Source organism: Tenebrio molitor, chromosome 7 (genome assembly GCF_963966145.1).
Source record: "Tenebrio molitor chromosome 7, icTenMoli1.1, whole genome shotgun sequence".
Lineage (NCBI taxonomy): Eukaryota > Metazoa > Arthropoda > Insecta > Coleoptera > Tenebrionidae > Tenebrio > Tenebrio molitor.
In genome coordinates this window covers 13,067,411-13,084,816 of record NC_091052.1, presented here as the reverse complement: position 1 = coordinate 13,084,816, position 17,406 = coordinate 13,067,411, and the positions used below count along the sequence as shown (strand labels likewise).

General features: G+C 41.5%; 4 protein-coding genes across 4 annotated transcripts; 1 reads left to right on the top strand and 3 right to left on the bottom strand.

Annotated features, from left to right (window-relative positions):
* Window positions 1–3,965: 3,965 nt before the first annotated feature.
* LOC138135286 (protein Malvolio-like) lies at window positions 3,966–6,813 on the bottom strand. Its single transcript, XM_069053986.1, has 7 exons — window positions 6,592–6,813; window positions 6,351–6,540; window positions 6,138–6,297; window positions 5,634–6,087; window positions 5,521–5,580; window positions 4,928–5,310; window positions 3,966–4,880 (listed from the first exon to the last, which is right to left on the bottom strand). Exons 1-7 carry the CDS (start codon window positions 6,715–6,717, stop codon window positions 4,616–4,618), a joined length of 1,638 nt encoding a protein of 545 aa, XP_068910087.1. The 5' UTR covers window positions 6,718–6,813; the 3' UTR covers window positions 3,966–4,615.
* Window positions 6,814–9,679: 2,866 nt separating this feature from the next.
* LOC138135317 (uncharacterized) lies at window positions 9,680–12,896 on the bottom strand. The gene is made up of 5 exons (XM_069054010.1): window positions 12,551–12,896; window positions 12,186–12,428; window positions 11,796–11,850; window positions 10,030–10,208; window positions 9,680–9,896 (listed from the first exon to the last, which is right to left on the bottom strand). Exons 1-5 carry the CDS (start codon window positions 12,720–12,722, stop codon window positions 9,760–9,762), a joined length of 786 nt encoding a protein of 261 aa, XP_068910111.1. The 5' UTR covers window positions 12,723–12,896; the 3' UTR covers window positions 9,680–9,759.
* A 417-nt stretch (window positions 12,897–13,313) lies between these two features.
* Window positions 13,314–15,887, top strand: LOC138135319 (arylalkylamine N-acetyltransferase 1-like). Its single transcript, XM_069054011.1, has 4 exons — window positions 13,314–13,478; window positions 13,530–13,901; window positions 13,954–14,084; window positions 15,683–15,887. The coding sequence occupies exons 1-4, from the start codon at window positions 13,398–13,400 to the stop codon at window positions 15,846–15,848; spliced, it is 750 nt and encodes a 249-aa protein (XP_068910112.1). The 5' UTR covers window positions 13,314–13,397; the 3' UTR covers window positions 15,849–15,887.
* A 24-nt stretch (window positions 15,888–15,911) lies between these two features.
* LOC138135316 (eggshell protein 1-like) lies at window positions 15,912–17,081 on the bottom strand. The gene has a single exon (XM_069054009.1). The coding sequence runs from the start codon at window positions 17,072–17,074 to the stop codon at window positions 16,268–16,270; it is 807 nt and encodes a 268-aa protein (XP_068910110.1). The 5' UTR covers window positions 17,075–17,081; the 3' UTR covers window positions 15,912–16,267.
* Window positions 17,082–17,406: the final 325 nt, after the last annotated feature.

Genomic DNA, 17,406 nt, shown 5'->3' with positions numbered 1-17,406 from the left:
TACGTTTATGATTAGTGGTAATAACTATGTCGCGTGAGACGGTGACTCTACCGTCTCTCATGATTAATCCCAACATCTAGTTTGACATAAATTCAATTTTTCGACGTCTCCGAGACCTATATTTTCCTATTTGTGCTTCCTCCTCGTAACTGTACAATATCGTGGCAATATCTGCATATCGTAATAGAGCGTGCGTTTCCAGGACTTCAAGGATTTATCCTGGGATACGTATTGTAGGTATCGGATATGTGCAACTGAAATAGCAACTTCATTTGCAGTATATCAATTTTAATCAAGCTCTCTCTAATCCAGTCGTAAAATTTCACTGTTCACTGTGTTATGAATGTGCTGCAGTCGGTTTATTTGATTCTGACAGGTGAAGGTCACGTGGAATGAAACGTCCACGATCAAATAAATCGACTGTAGATTTTACGAAGTAAAAACCGGCGGTAATATTACGCTCTGAATAGCAGCAAATCCTCGATTTAAGTCCAAATCGTTACTTCAGAGTTATAAAACAACTACCACTAATAGGTATTTAAGACCGTTACGAAGCAATCGCCATGAAACTGTTTTGCATAATTTCTATCCGAGTTGTGATTTATTCCGTTGAAAATACCATAATCGACGCTTCTATTTTCGGCTGGGTGTATTTTTTTCGTGTCGCGTATTTCGATGATAATTTTGTCGACATAAATTCCGTCGGAAAAATGACGTGAAAACGGAGTTTGGGCCGCGTACGAAACAAATTCATGCGCCCATCGCCTACGGATGTAATACAACATTATGGGCCTATAAATAAAGGACAACATGTATTAGACTGCACGGGAATACACGAGAGACGAGACGGAGTTCCGACAGTTCACCATGAGTTATAAAAGAACCCCTCCGGTGACAAGTAGCTGTTTATTTCCGGGGGCCGCTGATTAGATCCGGGGAGTCCGGAGTTTCTCGAGATATTATTCTAAGGTTAATTGGAGGGCGAGGAATGTGGCGATCCGGCGGAGGAAGAATCGAGGGAGGACAAAGAAATTTTAAAGTCGAGGGTAGCACCGGACACTTGTCCTAGTTGGGGTGAAAGTAGGATCGACGAACTAATCCGCACCCTAAATCGGTTAGAGGGGTTGCACGGGATGAATCATGCTCGTTCGGTATTGGAAAAATCGGCAATTTCATTTCTCCCCGACGGGGGAATATTAATTTGTCATGGGCTATTTTCGTACGCTTCCATTTATATTTTGTCTTGTTCCAGTCGATGCAAAGATTGTTTTTAATTAATTTCCGAAATTGATTGTTCGAGTCGTCGGTAAATAATCGTAATTGATTAGGTCAGTTTTTCTTTGGTTTTTCTCTCAGAAATCTCTTCGCATACCGTACTAATGGTGCACGTAACACCGGTTGAGAAACGCCCTCTTGGAATACTAAAAGGTGCGTGTCGTTGAGAATCAGTATCACTTCCATTATAAGGAAAGGACAAAGCCCCAGATATACAAGAACAAATAGATAGAGAAACTGTTGGCACAGTACAGTGAGCACATGCCATGAATGTATAAACATAACTCACATTAAATCCGAAGACATGTATTGTTCAATGTGTCCACTAATTAATGTATATTACTGCATAGGAGGATTCTGGAGGTTCACGGCGTCAGCTTTAGTATCATTGTTTATTGCTGAAGATAAAAGCTCTCGTTTGTCAATTATTACAACCGCTCTCGTGATTACAACCAGAATAACTTTAAAGCGTCTTTTGTAATTCCGGAGCGTATTAGAGATAACTGAATTAGGGAGATTTTAATGGATTTTATTATTATGGGTAATTGAAGGAAATTTTCAGATGTCGTCCGAAACTTGGCAGCAACTACATCGTCACAAAAAAAAATGCCCTCGCTCTTGCAGAGTAGATATTTGCCCGTCGACCGGTCACAAAGCAGTTTCTTTTAATTCATCAAGAACCGCTTAGCACTGCAAAAATTCCTCCTGGAATCGATACGGCAGGCACCGTTCTCTTGGTCGGCGGACCATTTTGAAATTTTTACAATCATCAAGTCTAATACGTTTTAATCGATTTCGTTTTTGCCGGTTGCGGATCTAAATGATTTCCGCGATGAAATATTCTTTGCTTTGTTGCACGAACGAAAGTCCCCCGTTTAAATTGTTTTTGTTTTATGAAAGCTGCTAGCCGTAAATGTATTGAATTTAATTTCTTGAACGAGAAACCTGGGACACTACAGAAAGCTTTCCGGCCTGATTGATGATGGCGCTGAACAGGCAGACAGCAACTGGGATTAGAATTAGTATCATTAGTTTAGAAGTACAAAATCTGAGTTTTCTTTGTGCCTTCTCTCTCACACGGCCACTCGGATGGTTGGTTGTTCTCGCGTTGAAAATATGCCGCTCGGAAATTTTCTCCAGTGTTTTTTTCGTTGGCGTTTTGTTGTGCTTTCGCACTTCAAGTGCCCCACCAATTGAAGTGCTTTAATTAACAAGCTTACTTCGAGGAAAAAGTTAAAAGCCACCTCACGAAAAAGTGTCGGATTCGGCCGCTTTAGTGTGTTGTAAGGCGGCTCGTTAACGAAATCTGCAATTACTGCAAGCTTTGCGATGCAGCTCGGGTGGTTGCGGAACGGAACACCATATTAGGAAATTACTCTGGGCTTATACAGAGTGGGTTTCGCTAATGATATTAAATTGCGTCGGCTGCAAGATTTGCAAACCGAATTTAAAAAAAACAATGAAGACCTAAAAATGCCGAAAAACAGTGTCGTTAATTGGATGTAACAAGATCGTTGCGCCGAACTTGTCCCACCAAGTACGTCGGTTTTTGTTGAAACGAGCAGCTTTCCGACAAGAAGTTTTTACCTCAATTTTAGATGAATTACCGCTGCTGCAACAATGCACCAAGTATTATGCAGTGGTTGGTTTCGCAGTTGCATGGAATCTAAAAGCAGACTTGTTCTTTATGAAAATTGAAGTGCGCATTGCGCTGAATTTAATCTGAAAACTGTCGTGCAGATAATTTGTTTGGGAATTATCGAAGAAATTAAGATAACACACGACAATCAACCTGGTCGCGTGAAACCGCAAAGACATCTCTTCGACGACTGCAAAATGGCTTGACATCAGTTATCAGGTTTGCAGGAGTTATTTCGCCGATTCTTTCGAGTGTTTGCATTGGACCAAGTCTGAATTTCTTTATCCCATTTTGTTCTCAAGTGTTTGCGTTCATATACAGAACTCGTGGACCTGAATCTACAACGTCTCGATCGATCTTTCTAATTTTTATCCGTCGTAAAACGAGCTGAATCACAGTCGGACTAATTGTATTACGAGACACGTAATTCGGTAGTTACTTTTTGTATTTTTAACCGCTCCAGAGATCGGTTATAAATTCCACTCAGTGCACAAGCTAAGGCTCGTTTCAATTAAAAACGGACACGAGCGGGAAACATGGTAAGCTCCCGGTTAATTGTATTAGAATCACAATAAAAATTAAACACGAGAGTCCCACATAAATATAAAATGCTTACGGTCGCTCCTCGAAGGGACGTTAAACTTACGTACCAATACGTGGTCCACCCCAACGGTACCGCACGATTATTATTATTAATGGCGGAATTAATTGTGCGTCTGTTTCATCGCCAGTAAAACGACTTAATTGGCCATGATCTGATGCAGATCGCAACATTTAACATCACACATAAGGTGAGCTTTGACAGCAGTAATTGTTGGGAGACGTAAAGTGCGTACAATACATGCGAGGAGGCCCTTTTCATTGCGTAACATTCGGATTATACGCATTGCAGAATGACCGTCAGCTTTACGGCAGACCTCTGCGTATCTTCTTGAATTACGCGACCTATGGGACTGCAGAACATCGAGACGAATTTTAACTTCTCTTGTCGTTTATCAAATACGTATACGAGCGGAAAATTGAGTTATAAAGTAACGCAATAAAACACAGGTGAGGTGGATGACGGTTTATTGTTGTTCAAGCGTCGATAAATGCAAATATTTGGAAGAATTTAATTAGGAGGGTCGGCGCACGCTAGTCGCACAGGCGGTCGAAAGTGATCGGGCAGGGTCGAACGCCCAAACAATCACTAAAAAGTGCCGATCCATCATACGATGAGACTTTTGTTAAGTTCCGAAACTTTGTTTTTGTCGCAGAGTGTATGAAATTGAGGGACGAGTCGATGATTCGATTTGGAATGTTATAATTTCGAACTGTTATTGATGTGGCAAGAGGAATTTTTATTGACGTTCAGATTTAGATTTAGCAAATTGTGCATAATATAATGACGGGACAAAACAAAATCAAAATCAGCTTGCACGTCAAAAGAGATCCCAGAGGATGTTATCTAAAAAAGCGAGTGGAATTTTAAACAGAATCTCCGAGATAGGGCAATGTTTATCCCAAGGTGGTGTTCTATTTATCCTCCGAACTGTTGGTTGCGTATACAATGAGTTGTTTATCATCACGTGACGTGCATTTACTCCACCCTGTTAAAATTATTATCACTGAAGCAGAATAAAATTGTATTTGTTCCACTGAAGCCTTATGAAGAGTAATTTTAGTGAGTCGATTGAAATGCGAAAACGTACAGTGAATTTGTTAGATTTTTCTTTTGGGAGTATTCATTTCTGGGTAAATGACGTACTTCTGTATCCAAGGATGGTTCTCGATGCGTTTGTTACCGAAGGAAATGTAACAATGTAGCGCCAGATACAGCACAAAAATGAAATAAATTGCAGCGGCAATTCCAATAGCGATAAAGACGTTGCTGTTTATGTCGAGGTCGGCCAGAGTCCCAGTCACGAAAAATATGTTTATTGCAATAATCACCACGCTGAGGATGACGAAGACGACTTTCATGAACCTGGAACAGGCGGTCAGAAGCGACAGTCGAGTGCGCGCCAGACTCACATGTTGTTGACGAATTCCCCCATTATTTTCGGGTTGCTGGTGAAGGCCACCATGGGGATGATGGCGAAGGGCAGCTGGAGACTCATCACGGCGTTGAGAAAGTCGTTCATCGTGGTCAGGTCGTTTAGAGAGCTGAAGAAAGCGGTGAAGAAGGTCGGCACCATGGCTATGCTCCTGGTGAAGAGGACTCGCTTCCACCTCGCCCACTGCAAGTCGAGGAATCCCTCCATGGCGAACTGTCCGGAGTAGGTTCCGGTCATGGTCGAGCTCTGTCCAGCCGCCAGAATACCGATGGCCCAGATGTACATGGCGGCGGGGCCGTAAGCGCACCCCAGGTACACACCCCCTCGGTAGATGTCGGCGTCGACCAGTTTGTCGTTTTTCTGAAATTTCGACAGGAATCGGTCACGTTCCCACGTAAAAAGATCGCCGAACGGAGTGAAAGTATAATTAAATTTGTCGGAATCGAATCATTAGTGAAAAGAGCCAGTGAACCAAAACAATCGATTTTACACATTATTTATTCATTTTCTGGCGACTGGAGGCTATTTTGCAAGATTGAATTCTAATCGATTTTTTAACCGAATACTCACGTCGAAAACTTCAACCGCTCTATCGTAGACAAGAGATTCACTTTTGGGACATTCGTTCAGCTGAAAACACAAAAACGGTTTAAAATTAGATCGTTCCGCTCCGACAGACTCACTATGTCATTGTTGGTCTTTTCGAAGAGACCGAAAGCGAAAACCGACACCACGAATATGTTTATGATGAAGCTGCAGACCAGAGCTATGCCGTTCTCGACGAGATAGTACATGCGAGCTTCTTTAATCTTCTCCGGTTGTTTCCTGTCGACTTCGCGCGACTTGACGAGGGCCGAGTGGAGGTAGAGATTATGGGGCATCAGTACCGCGCCGATGACACCCACGGCTTGGAGGAGGACCTTGGAGTCGCAGTTCTGGCACCAAGGGATGAACAGCCCTTTGACCACCTCGTCTTGGGGCGGCTTCGACACCACGTACTCGTACCCGAAGGTGATGCCCATGATGGAAATCAAGACCCCGAAGAACAACTCCAGCTTTCTCAAGCCGTACTTGTCCAAGAAGAGAAAGGTAAAGGTGTCGGCGATTGTTATGAGGCAACCGGCCCACAGAGGTATCCTGGAGACAAGCGTTGAGACAATTTTCACACTTGTGGCGAAATCACTCACACATTGTTCGACAGCAAGTAGATGGCGATAGAGGTCCCAATGACTTCCTGCATGTCCGAGCCTATGACGGCGATCTCCACCATGATCCAGAGGACCAGTCTGGGGAACTTTCGGTACTGTCTGTAGCACATCTCGGCCAAGTGGAGTCCGGTCACCACTCCTGGAATGTTTTCTTTGCGATTTTGTGGTCGAATCACCACCCTCGAGACTTACCGAGTTTTGAGGCGAGGGACTGCAGCAAGTAGCCCAGTATGGTTGCGGCCATCAACACCCACAAGAGTCTGTACCTGCCGAAGGAGCCGGATTGCAGATCGCTCTCAATATTTCCCGGATCTAAGTAAGCGATCGACATCAGAAATCCGGGTCCCGTGAACGCCCATAATTTGCGAAACGAAAATCCAGACTAAAAGTTTTATCGAGGCATAAATCTCCACAGGACAAAATTAAAATAAACCTTTTCCACTTGAGGTATTTTTATTTTATTTTGAGTGAAGTACGTGTCCAATTCAAGCGTTTCATAATAGTAACTCAAATCAGGTTTCTTCTCACTGGGGATCGTTTCCTCTTTAACTCCTTCCATCCCGTGTAAATCTCGAGCACCTTCACCTCGGTCCGAGCCAGACCAACAAAACACACTTTTAATCGGCAGACGACTAGAAATATTGTAATGAAACTGGGGTTTTTTATGGAAGTTATCAGATCGTAATCGTTAACTTTTAACTTATCGATAGACAAATTTTTCCGGATTTCTAATATGATCTCGGGCACGTTCCTGATAATATCGAGTAGCCGCACGAGATTAGCGTTGTTTACAAGTCAAAAATATTGAATTGTCTCATTGAAGTACGCAATTAGTTGCGACAGACCAAGCACAAACAAGTCTGTAAAACATACGGTGGGAGAGAGACGCTTTGGCTCTTATTAAGGGAGATAAGTTGGCTTTTCCAACAGATTTAAGTCAGTAAGGACGTCTTAAAAGAAACAAAGGCCCAACTAGGCGGTCTCTGATGGCGCCTGACCACATGTTTATTTTCCGAGGTTGCAGAGTGTGCCTTTGGGGAGACATCCAGGACGTACAAGAACGTTCCAGCACTTTGTTTATTCACCTCGCCATTTAAAGGCGGGGCGCGTTTTCCCGAAATATAGATCGGATCGACCTGTACCTCATCCCTCCACTATTCGTGTCCGCTCCGGAACTTTTCCGATAGACAGACGAGTCCGGAATTAGTCGTTGATTAAGTAATAGCGCATTAAAGAATTGGCACGGAGTGAATAATTAAACACGACGAGATAAAGCCCCCGAGAATAGTACCGAACTTTATATTTACCGATATTAAGTTCGAGTTTATTGTTCTTGCCTGAACCATCAAACTCAATCTGAAGGTAATTAGAGTTATGGAACTAGTTGTTCGCAACACGAAAGATTTTAAGACGTCAGCAAATAAATAACTACTCACTAGAAACACCAAACTAGCGGGGTCATTAATAACTATCCGAGGAGGAAGCCGAAATTAGAGGCTTCCAAGACGGCGGAATCGGAAATAAAAGGGAACAACCTGTTGGTTGGAGGTGTCAGCAGGACTTGCTACAAAGACATTAACAAATTGTCGGGGAATTTAAGCCGCAATAGTACGTCGAGATGGTTGGACGAAGAATTTTTTACTTCCAGTTAACAAACTTTCCAGCAAGAAAATTATTCAAGAATCTCGACTGCAGTGTATACAGGGTGATTCACGTAGCCCGTTCGTTAGAAACTTTCTGATTTCCAAAAATCGTATTAAAAAATCGGTATCTGACTATAGTTGACCGCTCCAAGTTCAAATAAAATATTTTCAAAATGGCGACATTTCCGGAAATCGACGCCATCTTTGTTTTTTTTAATAGGTATAAAGACCCCATTTTGACCTCATATTTGGATTCTGCGTTAAATTTTGAGTGTAGAACGTTCCTCTTTTAACACTTATCGGGGTTGCAGGGCTTCATTAAAAAATGTATAACTCTTAAACCATTGAAAATAAATAATTGTTTTTTTTTAAATAGAATTCCTAAAGGCCTGACCGATTTCTTGCGCTATTAGCGACATTTTTCAAAATTGATAATCAAAAAAATGCCGAAAACTTCATTTTTTTTAAATGGCAACTACCATTTCTCATAGCAGATATAAATGTAAAATTTATTTTTAAGGCCACTTTTATTAACATTGTGTATGTCTATTTCCAGCCGTCTTAGCGTAATTTAAATTTTTGAATAAAATGTTCTTTTTTTTATCAAGCAATTTTTATTTGAATTTTAATTCAAAAATAGCATTGCAATAAATAGTAGATTACAATTTAACAACAACATAATAAAAAATAAGCAAATTAACAAAAAAATATTTTAATATAAATGTGTGCTCCGTTTTCATTGAAAATATTTTTTTATTAATTTGCTTATTTTTTATTACATATGTTATTGTTATTTGCTGTCCATTGCATGCGATTTTTGAATAAAAATTCAAATAAAACAATTGCTTGATAAAAAAGAATATTTTATTCAAATAATAGAAATTACGCCAAAACGGCTGGGAATAGCCATGCACATAAAAGTGGCCTTAAAATTAAATTTTACATTTATATCTATTGTTAGAAATGGTAGTTGCCATTTAAAAAAATTAAGTTTTCGATATTTTTTGATTACCAATTTTGAAAAATTGCAGTAGTCATATGAAATATAAAAAACATCCACTAATGACATAACAGATAGGCCAGGTCCTTAGGAATTCAATTTAAAAAAATCTATTATTTATTTCCAATAGTTCAGGAGTTATAAATTTTTTAATGAAGCTCTGTAACCCCACTTTTTTGGGAAAAAGATAACATAGTTTAGGTCAAGAACGATGACAGATAAGTATTGACAAAAGAACGTTATAATCTCAAAATTTAACGTAGAATCGAAATTTGAAGTCACCATTTTGAAAATATTTCATTTGAACTTGGAGCAGTCGATTATAGCCGGCTACCAATTTTCATATTAATACGATTTTGGGAAATTAGAAAGTTTCTAACGAACGGGCTACGTGAATCACCCTGTATTGTTTCGGAAGAATTCTCGTTCGTTGCTGCAAAAACTGTTTGAGATTTGTTTTGCTTGTTTTTCGTGCGCGGACCCGTGGCACAATTTTCTAGCTGAATTATTTAAACTAATTGATTCCACGAATGACAATTGACCTTTGTCATTATGGCAACTGGAACCGTCAGAAATCGATTTAATTTTCTATCGCAGAATGGACGAGGAGCTATATCCATTCGATCATAATTAATTCACCCGGTATTATAACACAATACTTTTATCATTATTATTTTAATAAATCAAAATTGTCCCCGGCTCCTGATTGGATGTTGTGATTGTCATAAACTGTCAATAACGTGACGTGATTTGTTGCAATCGATACGTTCAACTTTACACCTAGGCAGGTATTTGATAAAATTGTTATCTCGGGTCAAGTGAAACAATGTTATTTGTCAACAGTGCGGATCTCGTTGGATAAAGAAAAAAAATTCTAATTAGGAGAACGTAATTTTGTTTATTATTCTAGGGGTAAAAAAAAATCAACAAACAGGTAACAAAGTATAACAAGTTAAAATCAATAGTCATCCTCTTCCTCGGCTTCGGTGTAGGCCTCGGATTCTCCATCGTCATATTCTGCAGGGGCCGTGTAACTCTCGTTGTCGCCATCCCCTGCTGTATAATGACCCGAATCACCATCTCCTTCATCATAGCCTATTAATTCAGAACATGCATATACATTAGTATCGGTGCATAATAACTTAACATTACATAATCTACACGGTCAACAGCTGGATACAGCCCTTGCAAATCCTGTCGTTTACAAATTATTTAGAGTTTTTCGTACCTTCGTCGTCGCTTTCCGACTCGGCGTCGCCTCCCTCTGTGTATCCGGCCGACTCGTCGCCTTCTCCTTCGCTGTAATTTTCAGAATCTGCATCCGTGTAGCCTTCGGAGTCTCCGGAATCGGCGTAATAGCCGGAATCACCGTCGTAATCTTCAACAGCGCGCAATCCTTTTTTACCCCTTTAAAATGCGTTTTTTACAGTTAGCCTTGCGACAATAGTTATATTTTATCGGCGTAATAGTCCACTCGAGAATAATTGCCCTCGCTTACAGAAATTGCATCTATTAGACAGACCTTTTTACGTCGTCCATCAACAAAATGAGCAACGAGGGTGGACGTAATGAATTGTATCATATTTACGTTTGCTTCAGATATGATTCGCTTACATTAGCTGCTTTCTGGGCCAACATTAATTTAAAATCGATAAGTAACAACGAATTTACCAAAACACCTTCATGAATAAATTCACCGTTGTTATCCGCATTGGCTTAGCTTAATGAAGCCTTTCACTCGCCAAAGGCTCTGTTTATGCACAAGTTGGAGTTGTTCAAATTCAAAAACAATCGGGAAATTTATTGAAATCTCGTCGCTTCCAATAGTAAAAACATGTCCGGTGCAGAGACGTACTTTAATTAAAAATCTGAAACGTTGTGTAGTTTTTTTTCAGATCGACCCACGGATAAATCTCTTTGAATTAGCTCGATCAAAGAGTGTATGACAAACCGGAGATGGGACCGAATACAAATAATTCGTTTGGAAGCGTTTTATGATATTTGCGCCAGCGAGACGCAACTGGATACAATAATGATCAGATTTCGTCGGCTTTAAGATGTGGTTAGGGGTCTTGTTATTTCATTGGATAATAGAGATGCCCTTTATGGTATTACACAAGGAACATTCTTATATTCCCTCTACTCAGGCTACAATAAATCATCCCCAAAGCTTCCACAACAGTTTCTAGGACACCAAGTCAAACTCCTCCCCGGTTTATTCTTAGAATAGAAATTATGAAAATGATAAAATGCACTTGGAGATAAAGTTCTATTATTATCTGAGGTACGTGATCGATAAGTCGAGGAGGTTAAAATGTATGACACTCGAGAAAACTATTAGACAAACACGATCTGACAAGAGCCTCTTGGATTTTTTCGGCCAGACGGTAAATTCGATTGAGTAACATTGAACTTGAAGAAGGCTTGTCTTGGGGAGCGAAACTGGCAAAAACTGAACAATAAAATTCATTTATTTATTCAGGATCGGAGCTGATTCGAATGTTATCTCTGGAGGGCAACTGCGGAAAGACCACTGACTGAAATTCTTTCGAACCATCATTTCAAAGTATAATAAAATGCCCTAAACAGAACGTTTTCCCAATGGAAGGACACTACAATAAAAATAGATGTGCAGCAGAGACCGAACCGAGGAAACTTTACGTTTAAATGGTGTAAACGGATCGATCGTTGCAGGACACGAAGAGAGTCCAAATATTTCACTTTATTTGTCGATTCCGGTGTCGTTTTTCTCTTAAAAAATTGTTTATTTGGTTTTGCGGCGCATTCGTACAGAAGTAAATCCAGAAGCGAGTATTAGAGTGAACCGAGCGTAATTGTGGTAGACTTCAGGATGTCTGAAATTATTTATTGTGGAAAACGTGTCGCCTGATATTGTGACACCGGAATGATGCATTCGGATTGTGTAGAAGATTCGAGTCGGGACAGGATTTTGCGGGGGATTATTTTTGAAGTGAATAAAAAGCGATGACTTACTCGTTTACGTTCTCCACAACTTTGTAGGCCTTTTTGGTTTCAGCCTCGTCGTCACCTGCAACCAATCCAGAGTTATCAACAGCATTCGTGACCAATAACGGAACAATCGATGATTATCCAACAATAAAATTGACAACTTTATATAATTGCATTCCATTAGTTAACCGCGAATTGCAAACAGTGTTTTCTATGTAGCAGACGTTTTAGCACATCGCAGGATATTAAATTCCGTAATTTAATTATCATTGTTTCACATTACTTCCACATTTATATTTGATTAAACTATAAAATTGTAAATCCTCCTCTAAATAACATTTCCTGGACAGTCTAATCAAATCTAGATAGACTAAATAATTCGTTCTATGATACAGATTGTAATTATTAACTTACCGTGTCTGTCGTAGTCTTCGGTGTACTTTCCGGATTTGCCGGCACCCTCGCCGCCCCCTTTGTCCGACTTGCCGAACTCCGAGTGCATCTCGAAGCCGAACTTGTCGCCGTCCTTCTTGTGGTAGCTGTCGAAGTGTTTGTAGCCGTCGCTGCCCTTGTCCTGGGTCTTCTTGTGGTAGCCCTGGACGTCTCCGTCGTCTTTCTCCTTGTCGCCGAAGGTGTGCAGGTACGCCTGTTTGGTTCCTGCAAGAAAATCGAGATGGGTGGAATTCGAAATTGCAAGAGTTTCCTGGAAGTTCGGCAATGCATTATCGAAAGTGACGCGAATTTAGATTGATGCGGCAATTTTCCGGCCCACCACTCACCTGGTTGGAGGAGGTCCTCGATGTGCTCGGGGACGACGGCTCTGGCCTCCCTCACGGTGGACTCTACGACGGCCGTGTCGTCCCCCAGGTCGAACATGAGCTCGTCTTTGGCCGGGTGTGCGAGAATCACCGGCATCACCACCAAGAAAAACGCACCCGCGAGCTTACACATGTTTACGGAACTAAATAAAGCGCCGCCTGAGCCGGATTTATCGACGGTCAACAAAAAGCGCCCCGGAAGATAACGCGGAAAAAATGAAATATGCACGTTTTAACGCGAAGTGTTTTTTAATGCGCCTATTTGTTATACCCGATATATCGGTGTTTGCCTTAGCTGTGTTCACAGACTTGTAAATTCACTCTACTTATAACTGTGCATTTTTTTTCCCAGTCAAATGAGGTTCTGGTAGGGGCAGATTTTTTCACTGCGGTTTCTGTTATACAACTCTTCAGTTTTTAGTCGACGCTGACGTAAGACAAGCCGATGACGAGCAAATCGTCATACTTCGATTCCTTAATTCAATGACCTATAATTTTTTTTGGCCGACGCTAAACCATGAATTACCGACGCCAAAACCGCTTTGCGGTCCGTTCACGACTAATTAGGCGGGGCGATAATTAAAGCGATCTCGCAAAAACCTCCACTTCTTCATTCTTCGCTGACCAGGTTCTTGAGTTTTTGCCTGATAACGGAAAATTTGCGCCACGCATCGGATTTTCGTCGACCAGACAGAATCGTCCGGATCGAAAGTGGTTAATCGTGATTAATTTTTTGGGGCGTCGTCGTCGCCGTGGATACGCGAGAAAACGTCAAAATCTTCCGGCAAAATCATTCAAAATTTAAGTCATGGCATCACTCTTTCGGAAATTACCCATCAAACATTCCAGCAACTTCATCAAGAGGAACAGGACAGCTTGCCACAAAAAAGTACTAGGAGGACTTGCTGCAATTCCCCTTTTAACGGTGTCGCGCTTTCAGAAAGTTCAAAATTATCTAATCGTTCGTCCCACCTCCGACGACTACGAGTGCATCTTGAGCTTGATGCGGAGGGCCTACTACCCCGAAGAACCGACCACCAGTTCTCTGCTGTTCAAGCCAACGGTGGTGTTCGAAGATCACACCATCCAGTCCCTGTGCGAAGGATACTCTTTGATAGCGAGGTGCAAATACAACGGTGACATTTTGGGGGCGTGCATCAACGAAACCACTCACTGTTGGGACCCGGACGTCAAAGACAGTCTCGCCTGTAAGGTCAACGACGTCAAAAGCAGACAACTGCTTCATTTCTACGCCTACATGCAAAGAGTGCCAGATCTGTGGAGGAAATACGGCGTCCAGAAGATATTCGAGGTACAGAGACCGACAACGCTCGACTCGATTTCCCCCAATTTTTTTTTTAAAGCTGGCCTATTTGTTCGTGAGGAAGGACGAAAGGGGTAAGGGCATCGCCCAAAATCTCGCCAGAGACTCGAGAATTTTGGCGGCAGATTGCGGATTTCCCCTGGTCAGGCTTGACGCCACAAGCTATTATTCGTAAGTTTTTCCAGTTAATCAACCTAAAGCACTTCATTACGTAACGCACTCGCTTTGGCAACTAGATATTACAAAAGGCTGATCACACCGATTAGGCTTTTGAATTGTGGTTGGCTTATCTGTTCGGCTCGTCCACCTGGAACACACAGTTTAGAAACATTTTATTGTATCACTCTTATCTCGAAACTAGTTAAATTTAGTTTCGGCAAGAAACAAAAAGAAATCTTCGCGCGACGGGAGCGTTTTCATCTCTTGCATTTGGCGTCGAGCTCCGATCTTCACGAATTATTGAACCGTGCTGGAGCTTTGGAGATTTTTTAAAGCTCCCACTCGACGACAAACTTCTCTTGAATGGCGGTAAAGCTGTGTGCAACCAGGGTGATTATAATAGTTTTGTGGCAAAGTTCGTCTTGCATCTTAAGTTTCTTGCAGAGAGGGTTGTTAACGCGTGCTACAAGTAAGCACGGTATTATTTTACATTATTTGATGTACAACGTGTGGTAGAACATTAATTAAAGTTTATCTATTAACGAAATGTAAACAGATGCTACGGTTACCAACAGAATAATTATACGGATTGGCGGTGTGCGTTTTAACGTTTCCATCAGCGAATCTAATCTGGCTTTTTACGTTATCGCCTAGTGCAAGAGTGCAGTTAATTAGCATATTTTGTGCTTTATTTGATATAAATTTGCTCTAATTAAAGTTGGAAACGTCTCGCTCCAAATTTAAATAACAAAATTAAACGGCACTCCCGAGACTAACGCTCGGATTTTCTTCGAGATATAGAAATAGATGTTGTATGATGTGAAATAAAAGCGATAGTTTTAATTTTACCGTCGCGAAATGTTGCTTCGTCTCGACACAAATTATTTCCACGAATAAAATTACAATGAGAGTTATGAAATTGTTTTTTTCATTAAATCTGTTGCTTTCCAAGACTCGTTCGTTGTACTTTTCTGCTAATTGCAAATTAGATTGTCATAAATTGTTCGTTTGCAGAAAGTTATAAAAATGTCTCTCTAGCGGATGCTTTTCATGTTTGGACAAGTTTCGAGTTTTTGGCGGTTTCCGGTGACATCTGATACTTTTCAGGAGCTGGAAGAAAGTTAAAAATTTATTTGATGCAGCATTTTTACTTAGTCCCTCACGACGCTTCCATAAACTGTCCATTAAAGTTTATTAATCCATTACCGGCGACGTTAAGAGCCAATCCAGATTGAGCAAATAAATTTCACGGTGCGTCGTCAATTTGTACTTTTTAATTTATAACGTTCCGAATTATTTGTAAGGTTTCTGCGAGCGATTAGTCCGGATTGAATCACTTTGAAGCCGGCTGGAAGTCGTATTTGTTTCTAGTTGCCAGTTTAATATCATAATGAGCTTAAACAAGAAATACGTCGTGATTAACTGCCGAAAGCTCGTTCAAAGGCAAATGTTATTTTTCGTGCGGTGTCGATTTGTTTTTAATAAAGCACGAGGGGCGCCGGGGTTGTTTTGGCGTTTCTTCGTGGATCTGGAAATTGCGATTTTTTGTGTTATTGCGAGTTTAATATTTCGTCGCGTAAATGTTTACAGAACGTAATTTGATTTTTCAGGGCGAAATTATGCGAAAAAATGAAAATGAAACTAGTGGCCGAGATCCCCTATTGTTCGTACGTGGGCGCCGATCAAAAGCCGATATTCAACCCGCCCGAACCCCACAAATCCGTGAAAATTTACATCGACGACGAACCCCAGAAGAACACTTTAAAAATGAAATAGAAAAAAAAATACATACATACTTTTGAAATGCAGTAAGTACGCAAGCTCTTTATTTTTTTGTGTTTATTGTTTTTTTTATTTTTTACTAACAAGACAAGTACAAAATCAGTGGAAAAAGTGCCAGTTTCACGGCGTCTGCCCTTTCGCAAGCGAAACCTGTCGCCGGTCTATTGTTGTGCGAGACAATCGGGTCGATTATCTGTGGTGGAGGTCCGTACTGTGAAACTGGGCGTACAACAATGTATAACAAAATATGGCATGTCCGTAAAAAATTGAACTATCTTTGCATGTTCAGTCGAAACCACAAGTTCGCTTTCACCGGTTGAGGCGAATTCGTGAAGTCCACCGATGCATAAAATTGTAATTTTGCTTAGAGAGCAGGAAAGACTGGCCGAGGTGAGCAGGGGGTGACGGGGCGACTAATGTTTGTAGGAGTAGCCGTAATGTTTGCCCGATTTGGATCCGCCGTCTTTGCCGTAGTCTTCGTGGTGCTTGTGGTGGGACTCGTGGCCCTTCTTTCCCTTGAAGCCTTTGTGGTCGTCGACGATTTTTCCCTTGTCGGTGTAGCCTTTCTTGCCGTGGTCGTCGTGGTGGTGTCCCGAGTGCGCTGATCCTCCCTTTTTGTAGCCGCCGTTCTTCTTCAGCCAGTCCTGGTGGTGGTCGCCGTGCTTGCTGTGGTAGCCGCTCTTGTGGAAGTCGTCGTAGAACCTGTGCTCCTTGTGGTACTCGTCCTTGTGGAACTTGTTGTGGTAGCCTTTGGTCTTGTGGCCTTTCTTGTGGCCCTTTTTCTCTCCGAATTTGGCCGACTTGTGCGAATTCTTCCCTTCGTGGTGCTGCTTGTAGTGTCCAGCAGCGTCGTGGTGCTTGTCGTGGTGGCCTCCTTTTTCCCCGTACTTGCTCGCCTTGTACTTCTCACCGTGTTTCTTGCGGTGGTCCTCGTCGTGGTGGTGGTCGGACTTGTAGCCTTTTTCGCCTTTGTCGCCGTGCTCCTCGTATTTTTTCACGTGGTGTTCCTTCCCTCCGCCTTCCTTTTTACCACTGCCGCCGCCGCCGCCACCGTAGTAATTTGTTGCGGATGCGACTAAATATTCAGGGAAGCCGAAGTGAAAACCGCCATCGCCGAAGGAACCGACCTCGCTCTTATAGAACGGAGCGAAGCTAATTTGTCCGGCTGACGCCAGGCAAGTCAGCACCGTTAAAATATTGACAACTTTCAACGGAAACATTGCACAACTAAACAACTAACGCTTAAATCTTGCTTTTATATAGTCATTTCTAAAGAACGTGATGGCGTCACAGCGCTTCCAGTCGGAAGTCGGCCAAAAGAGGAAGGATGGGTTTTTGCGACGAGGCGAGACCCCAAACAGGCCAGTATTTAAATGAGAGAGGAAAATAAAATTGTCTTAATTATCTTGTGGTTTTTTCTTTGTCGAATTTTGTTGAATGTTGTGACGAATTAAAATTAGCGTTGTGAGCCCGCAGTTCAGTCGACTAAAGTGAGTAACTGTGGACCAACGCATTATCCCATTATCCCTCTTTCATTTATAACAAAAATAAA

Excerpts from the sequence above, each read along its gene's own strand:
- LOC138135317 (XM_069054010.1), bottom strand. The coding sequence starts at position 12,722 with ATGTGTAAGCTCGCGGGTGCGTTTTTCTTGGTGGTGATGCCGGTGATT. Across the intron at positions 10,209-11,795 it reads GTTGTGGAGAACGTAAACGA|GGGTAAAAAAGGATTGCGCG; the intron begins GTAAGTCATCGC and ends CGCATTTTAAAG. Across the intron at positions 9,897-10,029 it reads GTCGGAAAGCGACGACGAAG|GCTATGATGAAGGAGATGGT; the intron begins GTACGAAAAACT and ends CTGAATTAATAG.
- LOC138135286 (XM_069053986.1), bottom strand. The coding sequence starts at position 6,717 with ATGGAAGGAGTTAAAGAGGAAACGATCCCCAGTGAGAAGAAACCTGAT. Across the intron at positions 6,541-6,591 it reads AAATACCTCAAGTGGAAAAG|TCTGGATTTTCGTTTCGCAA; the intron begins GTTTATTTTAAT and ends TAAAACTTTTAG. Across the intron at positions 4,881-4,927 it reads GGGGAATTCGTCAACAACAT|GTTCATGAAAGTCGTCTTCG; the intron begins GTGAGTCTGGCG and ends CGCCTGTTCCAG.
- LOC138135319 (XM_069054011.1), top strand. The coding sequence starts at position 13,398 with ATGGCATCACTCTTTCGGAAATTACCCATCAAACATTCCAGCAACTTC. Across the intron at positions 13,479-13,529 it reads GGACAGCTTGCCACAAAAAA|AAAGTTCAAAATTATCTAAT; the intron begins GTACTAGGAGGA and ends TCGCGCTTTCAG. Across the intron at positions 14,085-15,682 it reads GACGCCACAAGCTATTATTC|GGCGAAATTATGCGAAAAAA; the intron begins GTAAGTTTTTCC and ends TTGATTTTTCAG.
- LOC138135316 (XM_069054009.1), bottom strand. The coding sequence starts at position 17,074 with ATGTTTCCGTTGAAAGTTGTCAATATTTTAACGGTGCTGACTTGCCTG.